The sequence below is a fragment of the Protomyctophum bolini genome (genome assembly GCF_963924005.1).
Source record: "Protomyctophum bolini genome assembly, chromosome: 17".
NCBI lineage: Eukaryota > Metazoa > Chordata > Actinopteri > Myctophiformes > Myctophidae > Protomyctophum > Protomyctophum bolini.
The window spans coordinates 22,564,715-22,583,456 of record NC_137878.1 but is presented as its reverse complement, the minus strand read 5'-3'; the positions used below and the strand labels follow the sequence as shown (position 1 = coordinate 22,583,456).

The window sequence follows — 18,742 nt, the reverse complement described above, 5'->3', positions numbered from 1 at the left end:
AGGACTTATTGGCAATAATTGCAAATAGGCGGCTTATAAACTTTTTTATGTGATACAGTTTAAGGCATTTTTTTTGTATAGGCTATGTAATGTGACTATATTCTCTGCATGTTTGGAGAGCAAAAATAATATTAGCACAGCGAGAAAGCTAAAAATGTCCTGGTTCTGCAAGTGCATACATGTCATTCGAAATTTGTTTTTAGCAACGTCCGGCTTACGCGGACAAAATGTTAACATATTTGTCATATCTGTGCGTAGAAATCAAAAATGACTTTGACCCTGGACTTGAGTTAAGTTTAGCTCCAGACAGGTCAGACAGCCAGGCTCCTGAGCCAGGACTCAGCCATATCTCTAACCCAGTGGTTCCCAAAGTGGGGTCCAGTTCCATTTGTACGTTCTCAGAGTTAAATTGACATAGGGAATGTGTGTAAGCACGAAAATAGCTTTATAGCGTTTGTTCACCATCAAGTGCACAGCCTAACACACAGACGCAGACACACACAGGCCAGGGAGGAGGGCTTGTACAGTACAGTACAGTACAGTACAGTACAGTACAGTACAGTACAGTACAGTACAGTACAGTACAGTACAGTACAGTACAGTACAGTACAGTACAGTACAGTACAGTACCATGCACTCACTTCAGATGTGTCTGATTTTTACATTTTGTGTACGGTTTCTTGCATTGTTTTTACAATTTGTGCTAATCAAATCAATCGAATACGTTTTCAATATGTGTAGAGTGTAGACACACATAGGCAAGCAGGCACGTGAAGGTGCAGGTGTGTGTGCGCGCGCACACACACACACACACACACACACACACACACACACACACACACACACACACACACACACACACACACACAGGCTTACACACATTTCAAAAATCTTATTGCAGTGGTTTATGTGAGCACTGTGGCCTGTAGCCGCTCCTAATCCGTATTTTCCGTGTCGTGACCTGAATACCTCACTGCTAGAGCCCAGCCAGCAGCTCATTAACATTCCAATAACGCTCTAATCACTACTGCCTTGTGTGTGTGTGTGTGTGTGTGTGTGTGTGTGTGTGTGTGTGTGTGTGTGTGTGTGTGTGTGTGTGTGTGTGTTCTAACTTTGCGTACACCAGTTTTCTTTTCCGTCTTTTGAATAATTTTAAAACTAAATATACTATTTTAGACGACTGAATCTACAGTTGATGTCGTCGACTAAAATGTATTTTGGCGGGCATTTTACACTTGAAAATAGTCGATCTACAAGCTCGTTGTGAGCTTGCAGATCTGCTATTTTCAGCATGCAACCAAGTGTAAAAGGACTTATACTGGATCTCTTGTCCACTAGTCCCTTCCTAACATTTTAGTCTAGTTTTTATTTGTTGACGAAATTGTCATCATATTATATTTCGTCAGTGAAAATAGTTGGTCGATTTTTTTGTCATAGTTTCAGTTGACGAAATCAACACTGGTGCTCGTTTAGTTTAGGGTTAGGCTTAAAATCACTGGAGAGTTAGGGGCAACTGGGCAAGTTGTGGTTACATTATGTGTCAAATCATTATACATAACCCTATCCCTATGTCATGAAGTATCCTGAACACAGTTTAAGCACATTGAGATATTTCATTTGATTTGATATAAAATTCAAGAGTCTATCAACATTCAATTGGTATAGTGTCTGCAGACTCTGTGTTGGTGCATGTTTGTGCGTCGCATGGAGCGTGGACAGAGACGGTGTGTGGTGACGATGATCAGAGCCGTGCCGTGTCATCGCTTCCGTCCAATCACAACATCTTATCTTCCTCTTGCACCAGTGGTTCTCAAACAGTGGTCCGGGGACCCACTGGACTGGAGTGATGTGGGCTACCTTCAGAGTGTGTGCCTGTGTGTCATTGGTCATTTGTGTGTGTGTGTGTGTGTGTGTGTGTGTGTGTGTGTGCGTCACACAGATACAGTGCTGATGGAGTAGCCACATATAGATAGCATGTGTGTAGTTAGTTAGCATAATAGTTTTGGAAATAACCATCTCTCTCTCTCTGTCTCTGTCTCTTTGCAGAAAAACTGTATAACTCCAATGGACGTGACTTAAGGAGGGCACTTTTCTCTCTAAAGCAAATATTTCAGGTAAAAAGAAAGTAGACACTTCCCCACTCACGCACGCACGCACGCACGCACGCACGCACGCACGCACGCACGCACGCACGCACGCACGCACACACACACACACACACACACGCACACACAGGCACTAGTTTCAGTATGTGTTTGGAGAATACAGTTGGTTACTGTGGCCACTGTGTGCTTCCATGATGACAGGCAGCTCCTTCCACGTGGCTCGCTGTGTGTGTGTGTGTGTGTGCAAACCTTTATTTTAGGCTGAGAGAAGTCAGCTTCTTTCAACGCCACAGACACTTGGTGTCTGGATGGGCGGATGGCACACGTTGCACCAGAAGCGCACACACACACACACACACACACACACACACACACACACACACACACACACACACACACACACAATAGACAGGTATATCTCAATAGACACAAATGATAATGATATGATGAACATACAGCAAAATCTAGGAAAATGCACCTACCAGAAAGACTTCATTTTCCAGATCGATTGAGATAACAACATTTTGGACGCCATCTTTAAAATGAAGCCTTTTCTGAAGGTATCCTAGATTTGTTTTGTATGTTCATAAGCATGTCAGGTACCAGAATAAAGTGAAAAGCATTTGTATTTTGTATACTTTTTTTCTATTGAGATATATTGAGTATAGCCATTTTAACCTTGGCCGGTTGCCATTTTGAACACCATCTTGGCGCCAAATGACGCCTTTCTGCAAGGTATATTTTCCTAAACTTGTAGTAGCATATCCAGAGGTATACCAGTTGGAAAATCCTTTGCAACATTATTTTTTCCATTTGAGATATAGCTATTTTAAGCTCCATCTCGTACGCCATGATGACAATGACGGCTTTTTGGGGAGTCTATTTTGGTAGAATTTTATTATGTTATTTTACATGCCAAATAGTATACCAGAATCCATCAAAAATCCTTTTGTATGCATTTTCTGGGGGGGTTAAACCATATCAGCAAATATAACGCCAATCCTACTCCCTGCACATTACTGCCACCCTCTGGTTGGAACGTAGATTGCAATTACATGTGACTCATGATATAAACATATACAATGCAAATCATACAAAATGTTGCATGCTTGTCTCTCTCCTCCCCCCCCCCCCCTCTCTCTCTCTCTACAAGATCTACAAGCTCGTAGCTTGTAGATCTGCTATTTTTTCAACAGCTATAGTTTAAAATATAGCTAAAGTATATCCCTCTGTTTTCTCTGTCTTTCCGCCTCCTCTCCTCGCTGTCAGGATGACAAGGACCTGGTCCATGAGTTTGTGATCGCAGAGGGTCTGACCTGCCTCATCAAGGTGGGAGCAGAGGCTGACCAGAACTACCAGAACTACATACTGAGAGGTACCAGAGGCATTTCATTTCATTCATTTGTTTATTGTAACTTTATGAACACGTTGCAAACAGTTTGGAGAGGACAATTAGACGAATTGAATGATTGGAAATGTTATTTCACACGGTATATTTCAAACGAAAGTACATGGTCAATACAAAATCTGCTACTTGAGATGCAGAAATAGCACAATTAAAGGCTTGTTTACATCAGGGTCCTCCGCTTTCACTGTTGTGATATCCCTGCGGGCTTATTGTTTCCATTCATCATCAAGAGATACGATATAAATATGGTCTTGAGGCAGAACCAAGACCCTCAGAATGTGGTCTTGAGGCAGAACCGAGACTCTCTTTTGAGTTTTGACGGTGTACATTCAATATACTACATTCCTCTCCCCAGGTGGGCAGAGGAAGTGTAGAGCCCAGGATTACATTAGATAATTGACACTGGGTGAAATAAATAAATAAAAATATATAAAAAACAGTACATTCCTAGGTCCTTCTCTGTCACCCTCTCTCATTCTTCTTGCGCTCTCTCTCTCTCTCTCTCTCTCTCTCTCTCTCTCTCTCTCTCTCTCTATGCCTCTCACTCTTTCTCACACACACGCATACACGCACGCACGCGCACACCCACACACACACACACACACACACACACACACACACACACACACACACACACACACACACACATCCACACACATGCATGCGCAAATGCGCACCCATGTGCACACACTACATAAGGAATAGGCACCTGGGCTTATCTATCAAAGCCACACTCCAAACACTTGTCACTGATAATAGCTCCACAAGCAGCATAATTACACAGTGTTTGTGTTCATTATTAATTGGCTAAGAACTCGCAATTTACAGCCCTCTCTCGCAATAAGTCATACAAGTCACTGCTAGCTGCTCCCATGCCTGTCGTAACTGGACACCTCACTGAGGCCATTATCGTTACACAATGTTTGATGTCTCAGCTTCACAACTTAGCTTAAGTTCCCCCCCGGGGGAAACTCCATACGCTTCTAGTCACTAAATGAGCAGCTCTTGTTGAATTATTGCATTTCTGTAGCATGTGTGAACAATTCACATGCATGTCTCTAACATGCATGCTGGCACAGCTGAAATATGTGTAGGTGACATGTGTGTATAAATACGTGTGTGTGTGTGTGTGTGTGTGTGTGTGTGTGTGTGTGTGCGTGCGTGTGTGTGTGTGTGTGTGTGTGTGTGTGTGTGTGTGTGTGTGTGTGTGTGTGTGTGTGTGTGTGTGTGTGTGTGTGTGTGCGTGTGCTTGAGTTCACACGTGTTTCATTATGAGCAACTCAAATCAGAGCACAAATCAGATATCGATTCAACTTGACCTCACCTGTAAAGGTTGACAGGTGTAAAGATGTTGGTGAAAGTCTGTGTTGTAACTAATCTGTCTCATTAAGGTACATAATGAAACATAATGGAAAGAATACACGTTGTAGAACCCCAGAAGAAAACAAAAAGACGTGTCAAAGCGGATTCAGATTTATATTCTCTTGCTTTCGAACCAGCAACACCCGCAACCACGCTGGCTTAGCAGCCTAGGTGCCCGAACCACTACACTAGCCACCCGGGCCCTCTTGTTTCTTAATAGAGGGTAGAAATATGTATGGCTGAATTGTGTCTCTCTCTCTCTCTCTCTCTCTCTCTCTCTCTCTACAGCTCTGGGTCAGATCATGCTGTATGTGGATGGGATGAACGGAGTCATAGGCCACGAAGAGACTATCCCGTGGCTCTACACTCTGATTGGCTCAAAGGTGACCAATGACCATGCTCCATTGCTCCGTGTTGCCCAATGACTGTCTGAAATATTGTACTCCACTACAATTATTGAGAATTTTCACACACACTCATTACCATGTCAAATTTCTCACAGCTGTTTTTAAATTCACCACTTAAAATGTTGAAGCCCCTCCACTGTTCTGTTAGCAGTGTAGTAAACACTGCCCTGACATGGGTAGTGGGTGGTGTATCTGTCACTAGCTGTAGGTGTGCACAGCGTGTATACGTGTGCGTGTACGTGCGTGCGTGCGTGCATGCATTCTTTTGCATGCGCACACACATGTATTGCATACTTACAGTATTATCTACCTACAGTTCCGTCTGGTGGTGAAGACGGCTCTGAAGCTGTTGCTGGTGTTCGTGGAATACTCTGAGTCCAACGGTAGTCTGCTGATCGAGGCCATCGCCACCGTGGACAGCAAGAGAGGTACAGGACACACCACGCAATCTCAGATTTAAAAGTGAATAAATACCGTAACACTTTGTTACGGGATGCATATTAAGATACATACTATACTGTGCTGACTTCCAGCCTCCAAGCCATGGTCCAACTCCATGGAGATCTTGGACGAGAAGGACGGAGTGGACACAGAGCTGCTGGTGTACGCCATGACGCTCATCAACAAGGTAGGCTAGGAGGAATCTCTGCTTTTTTAAAATGTTTTACTTCAAGTGCAGAACAGATATACACGTAGTAGGTGGATTCTTTGTAATAATAACCCATGGACCTGAGACCAGATTCTACCAAAAGTCTTCTAAATCCTGACATTGTTCTGAAAAACTGTGATGCCTCAAACCTTTTCATGTCAAGGACCCCCAGAATTATCTTTATTTGGCCGCGGACCCCTATCTGAAAAATATTTAGTTCCAGGGACCCCCAGAAGCAAATATTTGAGTTCAAAACGTTCGCTGCATGGAAAATAAATTAGATTTCCATAAAAAATAGGTTTCCAAGAGCTTCCCTGCTTGACTCTCTCTCTCCCTCCGTCCCTCGGCAGACCCTGGCCGCGCTGCCCGACCAGGACTCGTTCTACGACATGGTGGACGGTCTGGAGGAGCAGGGCATGGAGTCGGTGTCCCAGAGACACCTGGGCCGCAGGGGCACCGACCTGGACCTGGTGGAGCAGCTCAACATCTACGAGGTCCGAGAAACACCGTGTGTGTGTGTGTGTGTGTGTGTGTGTGTGTGTGTGTGTGTGTGTGTGTGTGTGTGTGTGTGTGTGTGTGTGTGTGTGTGTGTGTGTGTGTGTGTGTGTGTGTGTGTGTGTGTGTGTGTGTACGTCCGGCGCTTGGCGTGGATAAAATTATTGACTGGGAAATTAGCATCGCGGCGGGGGGGTGGGGGCTAGCGCAATTCCGCACGATAGGTGAAAAGGGTTTTGCTGACTTGCTAATGTCATTTATAACAAAGGGGCTTGCTGTGGTTTGCTACTAACAGAAATGTGCAAAGGGGGGTGAAGGGCTGCCAATGTAGGCTATCTTTTGTTGTTTTTTGTGGGGTTTTTTCTCCCCCGTTTTTCAGAAGCTAGACTGGGCAAGATCTCAATTGACTGGGCCTGTGCCCAAGTGGCCCAATGGACCCTACACCTCTGGTGTACGTTGTGTACAAGCCCCCAGAGCAGCTGGCTCCAACGTTGAAGCCGCCGAGCCCTATACTGGTCAAAGCTGGAACTGCAGGCGGGGCGTTTTGTTTTGCTTGTGCATTAATAGCACGATTAAACCCTGTGCAGCTGGGGTTTAACGAACGCGGAGCGCTCGTTAGCACTTTCGCATTTTGCCAAACAGATGTTTGTTGGCAAATAAAAATCCTAATGTGGAAGTAGAGCGTTCTTCCAGGTCCTTCAAACACACACGCACGCACGCACGCACTCCTGCATCACCTCATCCTGGGCCTCCTCCGTTTTGTCGTCCCTCCTTCTCCAGGCGACGCTACGCCACGAGGACGGCGACGACGACAGCCAACCCCCGCCGTCGGGCCGCCGGGACCGCCGGCGGACCAGCCTCACGGGGGGAGGGGGCGGAGACAAGAGGCGTGGCCTGGAGAGGAGGCGGAGCCGCAGGGCCTCTCTGGGCAGGTCTGGACACGCCTCGCCCAGCAGCCCCGCCTCTCCGATGAGAGGCGGGTCGGCGTTCCATGCCTTCAGCAACGGACAGAGAGGGGCCGAGGACCACAGCGAGAGGTGAGTGAGACCACCGAGGAGGAGGAGGAGGAGGGCTCAGACGGAGGAAATTGGAGTAGGGGATCTATAGGGGTCTATTCCCAAACGGTGGGTCGGGATGTGTCCACGGATACATTTCTCACCACACGACACAGATATGAGTATGGCGGCTTATGCGACATACAGTATACTCCATTGTGATGCCAGCACCTCACCCAAGTCTACTGGCAGATTTTTGTTTTACTTTTTCATAAAAAAAAGAAAAAATAATTGTATACGTTTTTTAAAACAAACAATCCCCCCCCAAGTGAAAATGGCACAAGCTTGCGTGTGCATGTAAGATCTGCCATTTTCACTAGTTTGGGTCCCAGGAAAACGTCTAATAATCTCTCTTTTGGGTCTTGACCTGAAACGTTTGGGAACCGCTGGCTATACGGGATGCAAAACAATATACATATATTTTCATTCATGGTTCCTTGATGTATTCAGATGCATGTGTGTGTGTGTGTGTGTGTGTGTGGTGTAAGTGAGCACCGTGAGTGCAAACGACAGTGACTGATTGTGTTCCGACACTCTGTCCCAGAGCGCTGTCAGGTTGTCTCCAGTCTATGTAAGTTTTGAACGCCATTCCCAAGAAAGGTCAGAGCTGACGACCTTTGTCCTTCTGCCTGTAGTGTTCATTAAATCACATAACGCTCTTTCACACAGTCATTCTCAACCTTCGTGTTTTCAGGGACCCCCAGATTCATTACCCCCAATTTGATACACTGTAGTATCCCTATAGTGTTCATTTATCTCAGAGAGTGTACAGATGGAACCAAATGGACCCGTTAATCTGCCCACTCTTGGAGTTACAGAACCCCTAAGGATCCAATCTGGTTCTTAACTATCAATCATTTAGCTGGAACCCACTCAAGGATCCCTGAGAGGGGGTCCCTGGATTGCACATTGAGAACCAGCGGTTTAACAGAAGTGTGCAGTCACAGACGTGTTTTTTTTGTTTTTACACCAAATTTAATATACAGTACCACGCTTCAAAAATGCCAGGCACACAAGCCTACTCAGTTTGCAGAGGAGGTTTGTTTGTGTTGCTAACTGCAGCGGTCACATGAGTTGAAGTGATTTTGAGAGAGGGTTGCGGTGATACTGTCCGTGCATCAAAATACATAGAAATAGTCATCAAGAAAGGAAAGGAAAGGAAGCTATGAACCTAGCATCTGTCTAACAGTAGAAAAATGTGAGAATGTGGCTGGTTGAAGACCAAGCGAGCTGAAAGTGTCCTGCTCCCCCCTCTCTACCTGTCCCCCCTCTCGTCTCCCGTCACCCGCTCTCAGCTTGAAATGTGTGAAAGCAGCGGGGTTCTGGCCCTCGGCCCGTGTAAGTACAGCGCGGGGACTGTCTGTAATGTGCTGTTGCTAACGCAGCACTGTGTGTTAACAGCATGGCCAGTGAAATGCTGGTGTGTGCGTGCGTGAGTGTGCACATGCTCATTTGTGTGTGTGTTTTATTTGCACATGACATGAAAGCGTACAAGAGGGAGTCAACGGTCAATGGTCACACCACGGCTCATTGAACGACTGCTGAAAGGAAATATGGCCTGCTTCATTATTTACTGTAGGTTAATGTTAATCCCTGTACACTGCGTACAGACACACAACAGACGAGATGGACATGCCACACACAGTATGTCATACTCAGACACACACACACACACATAGCACACGCACGCTTGCAGATGTGTTGTGTTGTACACACACACAAACACGTGCGTGCACACTTTTATTGGGTGTTCCATCCGTCTCACACACACGCACACACAGACACACAGACACACAGACACACACACACGCACACGCACACGCACACACACACACACACACACACACACACACACACACACCACACACACACACACACACACACACACACACACGCGCAGGCAGCTTCGGTCCATTGGAACAGCACCTGGCAGTGTGCACAGCAGTGCGGCTGCAACAAGCCTCATCTGGTTTCACTAGGCGAGAACACATCTCGGCGCGTCCGACTTCCAATCGGCCGGCTCACGTGTCCCCCACAGTACTCTACTGTACAGTACTCTACTCAGTAGAGTACTGTACAGTAGAGTCTACTGTACAGTAGACTCTACTCAATAGAGTACTGTACAGTAGAGTCTACTGTACAGTACTCTACTCAGTAGAGTACTGTACAGTAGAGTCTACTGTACAGTAGACTCTACTCAATAGAGTACTGTACAGTAGAGTCTACTGTACAGTACTCTACTCAGTAGAGTACTGTACAGTAGAGTCTACTGTACAGTACGTGGACCCGAGCTGATCTCAGATCACATATTGTTATGCCCTGACTCATTTCCTCCCTCCATCGTTCTTCCTCCTCCCAATTCATTTCAATTCAAAGGAGCTTCACATGGCATGAGAAAACATACTTTTGGATTGCCAAAGCAAGTGTCAAAATACAATAAAAACTGTTGAAAAGTAATAAAGTAATAGTATATACAGTTGCAGCATTGTGAAAACAGCTATGTCACATTGCGTCGTTATATCAGGGTATAAAGCTTTTTGAAACGAATAGCACCAATCTTTTGCAGTCATTTTGGGACAAACAGCACTTTTCCTCAAAACTATTTAAATAGTCTACAAAAGAAAAAAGCCTCAAATTTTTAATGTTTATGAAATTAGCAGCTCTGTTTACATGTACAGTAGTTCTAGAGGTCTGCTCTGTCCTCTGTGAGCTGAGCGTGTTCAGTCTCCACACACACATCAAACTACTGTACCAGAGAACTGTCATAGAATTAGACCCTCTGTTGTCTCTCTGTTTCTTTTTGCTATTTTTATCTATTCTATTCCTGCTTCCTATCTCTTTCATCTCTCTGTTAGTGTTTTGTCTGTGTAACTCTATCCTCCCTGTGACCGTCTGACTCTCTTCTGTGTCTTGTTAAAGGGGTCACTTCACCCCTTTCGCAACCTTTTGCTTATAATAATGATATTTGGGAGGCAAGAAAGAAACACTTTCCTGTGGTTTTTATGTGGGTAATACTGTATGTGTTTTTAGGTATTTTAGTGTCTGTGATGATGTCATGGACACTGGTCTCACTTCCTTCCTGCAGTACATGTCTCAGTAGTGAGTTCAGCAAAGCATTATGGTCATTGTAGTAATCCAGCAGTGAGACCAGTGTCCAAACCATGACATCACAAACACTTTGAAAGTATACAATATCTAAAAACACCCTGTAAAACTCCCAGGAAAGTGTTTCTTCTCTCCCAAACATAATTAAAATAAGCAAAAGGTTGCAAAAGGGGTGAAGTGGCCGTGACTTGAATGGATATCTCACACAAGAGTGTATGAAATTTCAACAATAGTAAAAATAGTAAATCTACAAGCTCTATACAAGCCTTGATTCAATGTGTTGTGAGCTTGTAGATAGGCTATTTTCACCATTTGGTCACACAAGGAAGCAATGTAGATATCCAGTAAGGCTTGTGTGGTTAATGTTTTTGTGACGTAATATTTCATATATTTTAGTGTGTATGTAAATGGTGTCTTTTCTGCATATCCATCTCTTACCCCCTCTGTTTACCTTCTTTCTCCCTGTTTACCTCCTGTTGTTGTGAAATGGTGACACTGGGGGGACCTGCATGTGCACAATGTCCTCACCTGTCCCTCATCTCTCCATCGATCCCGCGTTCTCTCTCTCTCGTCCCATCCATCTGTCCATTTTTCTTCCACTTCGTCCTTTCTTCCGCTCCGTTCCGTCCCTCCCTCCCTCCTCCCCGCCTCCGCAGAGAGGAGTGTGAGGAAGGGGAGACTCCATTGACTCAGTCTGACTCTGATGAGAAGGAGGGGGCTGATAGACGCTCTAGTCAGACCACCCCCAGGTATTCTAGGGTCAAGTTAAATGCATATACTGTACCTGTATATGTACTGAAAGTACTTTATAATAGTATAACCAGTTGCAGCCTGGGTTATCCACACACATTCTGCTTGATTTAGCCATTATGTCTCCTTATGTATCAGATCAGGGGTTGACACTAATATAAGGTCTCAGAGGCACTTGTCATCAAGCAAGTACAGGTCATATTCTACTTGCCCTAAGGTGGGATAAAACATGTCATACCTACATTTTTATACCAAATACCTATACATAGCCATGAATATGACTATGGGTTCACACTTTTTCTTTTATCTGTTTTAGTGTAGCAACAGTGAAAACAGCACATTATAGGTAAACAGTGCTCTTATTTGTACCTTCCACACTCTGGCCACGTTCAGGTGTTTAGACAGATATCTGGTGTTGTGATTATAGACGGTATAGCGTCCCCATCTCAAACGAGCACTTGCCTGGTCGGAGAACTCCACGTGCCCTAAAGTTGTATTTACCTGCCAGGGGCAGATGGGCAACCTTAGTGTCAACTGTATTATTATGCATTCATTCAGCTCTGCCAGACAAGGTCATATTGGTACTTTGCATCAGTACAGTTTACCACTGGTGGAAAGTATAAGAAAGTGGAAAGTTCAGTACTTTTACTTCTACTCCACTACATTTCAGAGGCAAATATTGTACTTTTACTCCACTACATTAATTTGAAAACTTTAGTTACTATAGTTACTTCAATTATTACAAAACATACATTAACCAATAGCCGATCTGGCTTGTAGATCGACTATTTTCAAATGTTTTTTTTTTACATTTTGAAAAGGACATTGTGCATAATTTGTACTTTTCCTTTTGGTACTTTAAGTACATTTGTATGCCAATACTTTGGTATTTTACTCAAGTCAATTTTGAATTCCGGACTTATACTTGTAACGGAGTATTCCTACAGTGCAGTATACTTTTTCTTAAGTAAAACATTTGAGTACTTTTCCCACCACTGCGGTTTACAGTGTCACAGTTGTCATCCACATCCATCCCTCTGTCCCATGCAGCGTGGCTAGGAACCCACCGTCCAGCGTTCACAGAGCGACGCTGCAGTCCATCACCATCACCTCCAGGAAGGAGGTGAAGACGCTAGAGGAGGAACAGAGGAGGAGCAGCAGGCCACCGACGCTACCGCCGCCCCCCGCCGTCCACCCTGCGCTCTCCTCCTCCTCCGCCACCACCTCCCCTCCTCCTCCTCCTCCTCCCGCCCCGGCGTCCCCCCTCCTCGCCCCGCCCGTCCAGTCCTCCATTCTCGCCGCGCTGCTGGCCAGGAAGAAATCGTCCGTGGTCATCGTCCCAAACGCGGAGGGCGTGGTCAGCCCACCGTCGCGGGGCAGGCCCTCCCCCGACCACCTCCCCTACACGCCCCAGTCCCCCTTCCACCTCTTCTCCTACGACATGGACCAGGAGCCTTCTTCTCCCCCGGCCCTGAAACCACCCATGGAAGAGATTCCTGAAAGCACATCTCCCAGGTCAGATTGGGGTCAGAGGGAACTCCAACTCCCATGTGGCCCCATGGTTCATGGAGTGACACCAAGGGGACCCCTCCCTTTCTTCTCTCTTCACAGCGAGCCGCTTCTATCTCCACTTTGTCTCTCCTCACGTTTCTGGCACTTTACTCTCACACCAGCTTGAGCCTCTTCTTCTTCCTCTTCTTCCCACCGAGCGTTTTCTTTGACACCTGGCCTTATTCACTCAGCAGCACCTTTCCACCCGGTCCTCTTAACGGTTTTCAGTCTTCTTCACCAATGTCCACTTTGACTCTGTCATGGCGTTGATCATACTCACCTTCACGTCTCTATCTGAGCTCTGCGGCTGCATATCCTATATGAGCTTCTATACCATCTGAAAAGCACATCTTTACCTCCGGCTGCCACTCCCCCTCCTCTGTTTTCACAGTGCACAAGTAGTCCTGCTCACAGATTCAGCATCTAACTCTTCACATTTTACAGTAGTTTTTTCGAGCGATGCACGCCCACCGCTCCAATGACTGGCTTTGTGTGTCCCTATTATGTCCCTGTGTCCCTTGTACCGTATGTCTGTTTGGGGTATGAAGTGCAATACCGCTGGGTGACCTCAAGTGCCACTGTTGAGCAGCCTGCAGGCCCATTCACACCGAGCACTAAAACAATAAAAGTATAATTATAATGATAATTATTATTATTATTAGTAGTAGTAGTAGTAGTAGTAATAAGCATAGTTTCACCGCTCAGTTCACACAGGTGTTCGTATCCCAGTGGGTATGTAATTATTGGTGGATATATATAATTTTATATATTCTTCCCCCCCCTGCAAACAAATAACAGATTTACAAACTCACACAGCAACACATTGCATGACTTTTTGTTTTAAATACTTTAGAACATTTTTATGGTTAAGTTGTTAAAACTCTTTTCTCACAGTCCATTTGGGTGAGTACATGCACAGTATGTGCTGTATGTGTTGGGGAAAAGGCTGCCAACAATGTGCTCTAATCTTTATGCTAAAAGAGTTCCCTTCAGAGCCCTCTTTGGTAAGGCTCTGTGCTTCTAAACAAATACAACTCATAATGGCTTTGCCTTATGTTATGTTGCTTGTACTGCTCTTTCTTTGCTCCAAAGCTGTAGCATTTCACTTCAGCGTTATTCCACTTATACCCTTACTTACACTAATGGCACCCATTTCAGAGAAGTGTAAATACTATTAGCTTAAAGCTGCAATTCTGTGTTAATCCAATATAACTAGGGTGGGATGGTCTCCCTAGTCTTACACTGAGAAATGTTGACCGAGTGGTCGGGTCGGATCACGTGGTTAACAAAATGGTATTGCATGAAGCTCAAAGCTTAATATCCCCCCAGCCCGAACAGGGTCGTTTCCGTCTTAGCTCAGCAGTAGAAATGTGTGTGGTCGGTCGTGCGGGACGGGAGACCCCGCGTGTTCGAACCCAATGGGTAGGACATCAATCTTATGGAACAGCAGTATTTCCCAGAGACTACTAGGAAGCCAAATGTCACAGTGGTAACTAATAAGGGTCGCTCGACCTCCAGCGCGGCACTAACCACATTCCAGTTATGCAACGCAGGTGTTGCGTTCATATTTCTTTCACTGACTGACCGCGTTGGTCAATATGGTGTCGTGTTTTTCACCTGATCATGAGAAGGGGTCACTCACTGCCTCCTTCTCCTGTCTCCCCCCCACAGGAATGGAGGTCCCAAGAGCAGTCCTGCTACACCCACCAACACCAGGTGAATGGCCGTAGAAGTTGGAGCAGGAGCACATTTTTATCACCTGATTGAATCCTTGATTAGCAAGTTTGTTAGCAGTATAGTCAAGTTATGCTAAAAGGATGATAATAACACAATTATTAGTAGTAGGCCTATCATATGTGCATCAGTAAAATCCCCCGGTAAAGCAGCGAAAAGGTATTACAGAAAAATGGCGGCAGAGGGCAGAGAATGCTACTACCAAGGAGGTTAGCCAGAGGGGATCCTTATTATTATATTATTATATTTTAGGGTAGGCAAGTCCATGTTGGAAGTAAAGAATGCTGACACTCTCAATCTCTCTTTCTTTCTTTCTCTCTCAGAGACGCACGCACACAATGTTCTCTTGTGCTCACACATACAATGAGAAAACAGACAACGGAGGCTTCTTGGTAACCCTCTTCCTCTCCATCTCTCTTCTCCTCATCCCTCCTACTCCCTCTCTGCCCCCTCCCCTCCTCCCCTCCCCCCGTCCTGTCCCAGGGCGCCACTCGGGGGTCTGCTGTCCTCCTCCTACAGACAGCACCAGGAGTCCTTGGCGGCTGAGCGAGAGCGCCGCCGTGTGGAGAGAGAGGAGAGGCTGCAGCGGATCGAGAGAGAGGAGAGGAACAAGCACAGGTGAGTTTGATTATAATTGTGGTTTAACCCCACAGTATGCATAATGTATATTCTATAATAAGGCACTATCGAAAAGTACTGTACTTCAGTACAACTTTGAGGTATTTGTACTTTACTTGAGTATTTTCAATTTCCAATTACTTCTACTCCACTACATCTCAGAGACAAATGTTGTACTTTTACTCCACTATATTTATTTGAAAACATGAGTTACTAGTTACTTTGATTATTATTACAAAAGACACATTAAACATTCCGGCCAGTTGAAAATATCAGATCTACAAGCACACAATGTGTCGTGTCGCGACTGATTGTGAGCTTGTAGATATTGTGAGCACAGTACTTTCTACTTTTGGCACTTCAAGTACATTTTGATGCCAATACCTTTGTCCTTTTTACTTGTAACTTGTGCAGTATTGATACTTTTAGTAAAAAAATGTGTACAAAAGTAAAAAGTGTACAAATGGAACCAAATGGACCCTAACGGCCAAAACCGGTCCATTTGGTTCCATTTGTACACTCAGAGGTATATTAACATTGATTTTACAATATAAATGGGGATCCCAGAGATAGAAATGCCATTAAATGGGGGTCCTTAGACTAATGCATGTCAACCTGGGGGGTCCTTGAAATTAAACGGGTTGAGAATCACTGCTAGATCCTAAAAGTCTTCTCTCATGGGGGTCCCTGGCATGTCTTTTCAAATGAGTGTCCGCAAGCTAATTATTGTCAATTTGGGGGTCCGTGACATGAAAAAGTTAGTTTGGGAAACACTGATGAACCACTGACGATAACTAGCATTTCCTAACATAGGTGTGTTTCTCAAAGTGCTCTGTTTGTTTGTGTGTCACAGCCAAGGCTTCGCGGACAAAATGGAAGAGGCCAGGGTTGCACGGGAAGAGAGGTATGTATGTGTGAGCACGGCACAATCAAAACAACACACACGCACACGCGCACACACACACACACACACACACACACACACACACACACACACACACACACACGCGCACACTCAGAATGATTTCCCTGGGGGGTCATGTTTTAGCCTGTGGTTTGGGAAGCTTGGTAATTGTGTAATTGTTTTCAGGTTAAAAATGTGGCCCCTCAAGCTGCCAAAAGCTTTGAGGAGCTGAACAGAGTCGCCTGGCTTCGTCTCGTCCGTTTCTATTCTCGTAAGAAGCTGTATTTCTTTACGAACGCCTTCTGGCCAGGGGCCTTGATTGTGTTGGCTATACGCTGTGAGAAATCAGACAGGATTCGTCAAGCTACTTAAACACACACACGCACACACACACACACACACACACACACACAACTAACTGCGTGCTCACGCGCACACACACAGACACACAGACACACAGACACACAGCCACACACACACACACACACACACACACACACACACACACACACACACACACACAGCTAACTGCGTGCTCACGCGCACACACACAGACACAAACGCACGCGCACACACACACACACACACACACACACACACACACACACACACACACACACACACAAACCTGTGAAAGTGCACACAGGAATTTAAATGAATAATATCCCAGTGTTTGTGTGCAGATGTGAATCACAGAGGGAAGCTATTGGCTCTGCGGTGTGGGAGGTGGGGGTGATACTCAGACACAGCACTGAGCATAATAATGTTCATCGTGAACTGATAAGATGGAATGACAGCTGAATAAAAAACAAACAAAGCCACTGTTATTATCAAGACATGACCGCAATCACACAACTACCATTTATTTTACACCCTTCACTCGCACGGCCTGCCCTTCTCCACTTTGGCTGTCATTCTCTCCCTCACTCTCTCTCTCTCGCGCTATTTTCAAACGGCCGAAATGTATATAGGGCTGAAGTGGTCAATGTATGTTTTTTGATAATAATTAAAGTCTACAAAGTAACTATATGGTAACTAAAACGTACCTCAAAATTGTACTTAAGTGCTTGTACTTTACACCACTGTCGTCTTGACAATGTGTCTGTACTGCAGTGCCAAAGGGACCTGTACTGTGTCTGTACTGCAGTGCCAAAGGGACAATGTGTCTGTACTGCAGTGCCAAAGGGACCTGCTGCGTGTTTGTCTCCAACAGGTCAATGTGTCTGTACTGCAGTGCCAAAGGGACCTGCTGCGTGTTTGTCTCCAACAGGTCAATGTGTCTGTACTGCAGTGCCAAAGGGACCTGCTGCGTGTTTGTCTCCAACAGGTCAATGTGTCTGTACTGCAGTGCCAAAGGGACCTGCTGCGTGTTTGACAATGTGTCTGTACTGCAGTGCCAAAGGGACCTGCTGCGTGTTCAATGTGTCTGTACTGCAGTGCCAAAAGGACAATGTGTCTGTACTGCAGTGCCAAAGGGACAATGGGCTGTATTTTGCGTGTCTTAAGTACCAGGTCTTATTCCCTAACTTGAGTAAACTAAAGACCTGGAGGCGTGATCAATGCCATTTGGCTATTCTGAGTGGCCAAAGAGCATTGACCACGCCTCCAGGTCTTTAGTTTACTCAAGTTAGGGAATAAGACCTGGTACTTAAGACACGCAAAATACAGCCCAATGTGTCTGTACTGCAGTGCCAAAGGGACAATGTGTCTGTACTGCAGTGCCAAAGGGACCTGCTGCGTGTTCAATGTGTCTGTACTGCAGTGCCAAAGGGACAATGTGTCTGTACTGCAGTGCCAAAGGGACAATGTGTCTGTACTGCAGTGCCAAAAGGACAATGTGTCTCTACTGCAGTGCCAAAAGGACAATGTGTCTGTACTGCAGTGCCAAAGGGACCTGCTGCGTGTTTGCCTCCAACAGGTCACTTCACACTCATCTCACCCTCCATTTAGAGCCAGCACTTTAGAGAGAGAGAGAGAGAGAGAGAGAGAGAGAGAGAGAGAGAGAGAGAGAGAGAGAGAGAGAGAGAGACAGACAGACAGACAGACAGACAGACAGACAGACAGACAGACAGACAGACAGACAGACAGAGGACGAGACGGGGAAAGCATGGATGAGAGAGAGTGAGAGGAAGGGCAGGGAAACGAGAGAAGCGGATAAGAGAAGGAGACAAGGGAGGAAGGTAATAAGGTATAACGCAACAGAGACACAGCAGGAGACAACAATAGAGGGGGGAAGCGAGACAGACGCGCACGTGTGTGTGTGTGTGTGTGTACAATTTAGATTACTTTACTCGAGTAATTGTAATTTCCAGGACTTTTACTTCTACTCCACTACATCTCAGAGGCAAATGTTATACTCCACTACAATGATTTGAAAGCTTTAGTTATACTATAGTTACTTTGTACATTTTGAGTATTGTTACAAAACATACATTAACCATTACTACAGCCCTATTATATTTTGGCCATTTGAAAATAGCCGATCTACAATGTGAAGCATTGTGAGCTTGTAGAGCTATTTTCAAACATTTTTTTTTTCTTTTTTTTACATTTTGTTTTATTTGAAAACAACAATACCTTTGTTCTTGTACATTTTGAA

At 45.3% G+C, this 18,742-nt stretch overlaps 1 protein-coding gene across 3 annotated transcripts in view; it reads left to right on the top strand.

The window, feature by feature from the left end:
* Nucleotides 1-18,742, top strand: part of fhod3a (formin homology 2 domain containing 3a) — a 79,813-nt gene that overhangs the window by 40,525 nt on the left and 20,546 nt on the right. For 2 of the 3 annotated variants that reach the window (XM_080788190.1, XM_080788189.1), the window contains exons 4-14: nt 2,047-2,114; nt 3,375-3,480; nt 5,164-5,258; nt 5,599-5,710; nt 5,816-5,910; nt 6,282-6,425; nt 7,207-7,463; nt 12,387-12,851; nt 14,559-14,603; nt 15,105-15,239; nt 16,093-16,143. In XM_080788190.1, the coding sequence (XP_080644316.1) occupies nt 2,047-2,114; nt 3,375-3,480; nt 5,164-5,258; nt 5,599-5,710; nt 5,816-5,910; nt 6,282-6,425; nt 7,207-7,463; nt 12,387-12,851; nt 14,559-14,603; nt 15,105-15,239; nt 16,093-16,143 (1,573 nt within the window). The remainder of the gene's footprint in view (nt 1-2,046; nt 2,115-3,374; nt 3,481-5,163; nt 5,259-5,598; nt 5,711-5,815; nt 5,911-6,281; nt 6,426-7,206; nt 7,464-12,386; nt 12,852-14,558; nt 14,604-15,104; nt 15,240-16,092; nt 16,144-18,742) is intronic. The other variant, XM_080788191.1, reaches the window with a different exon arrangement.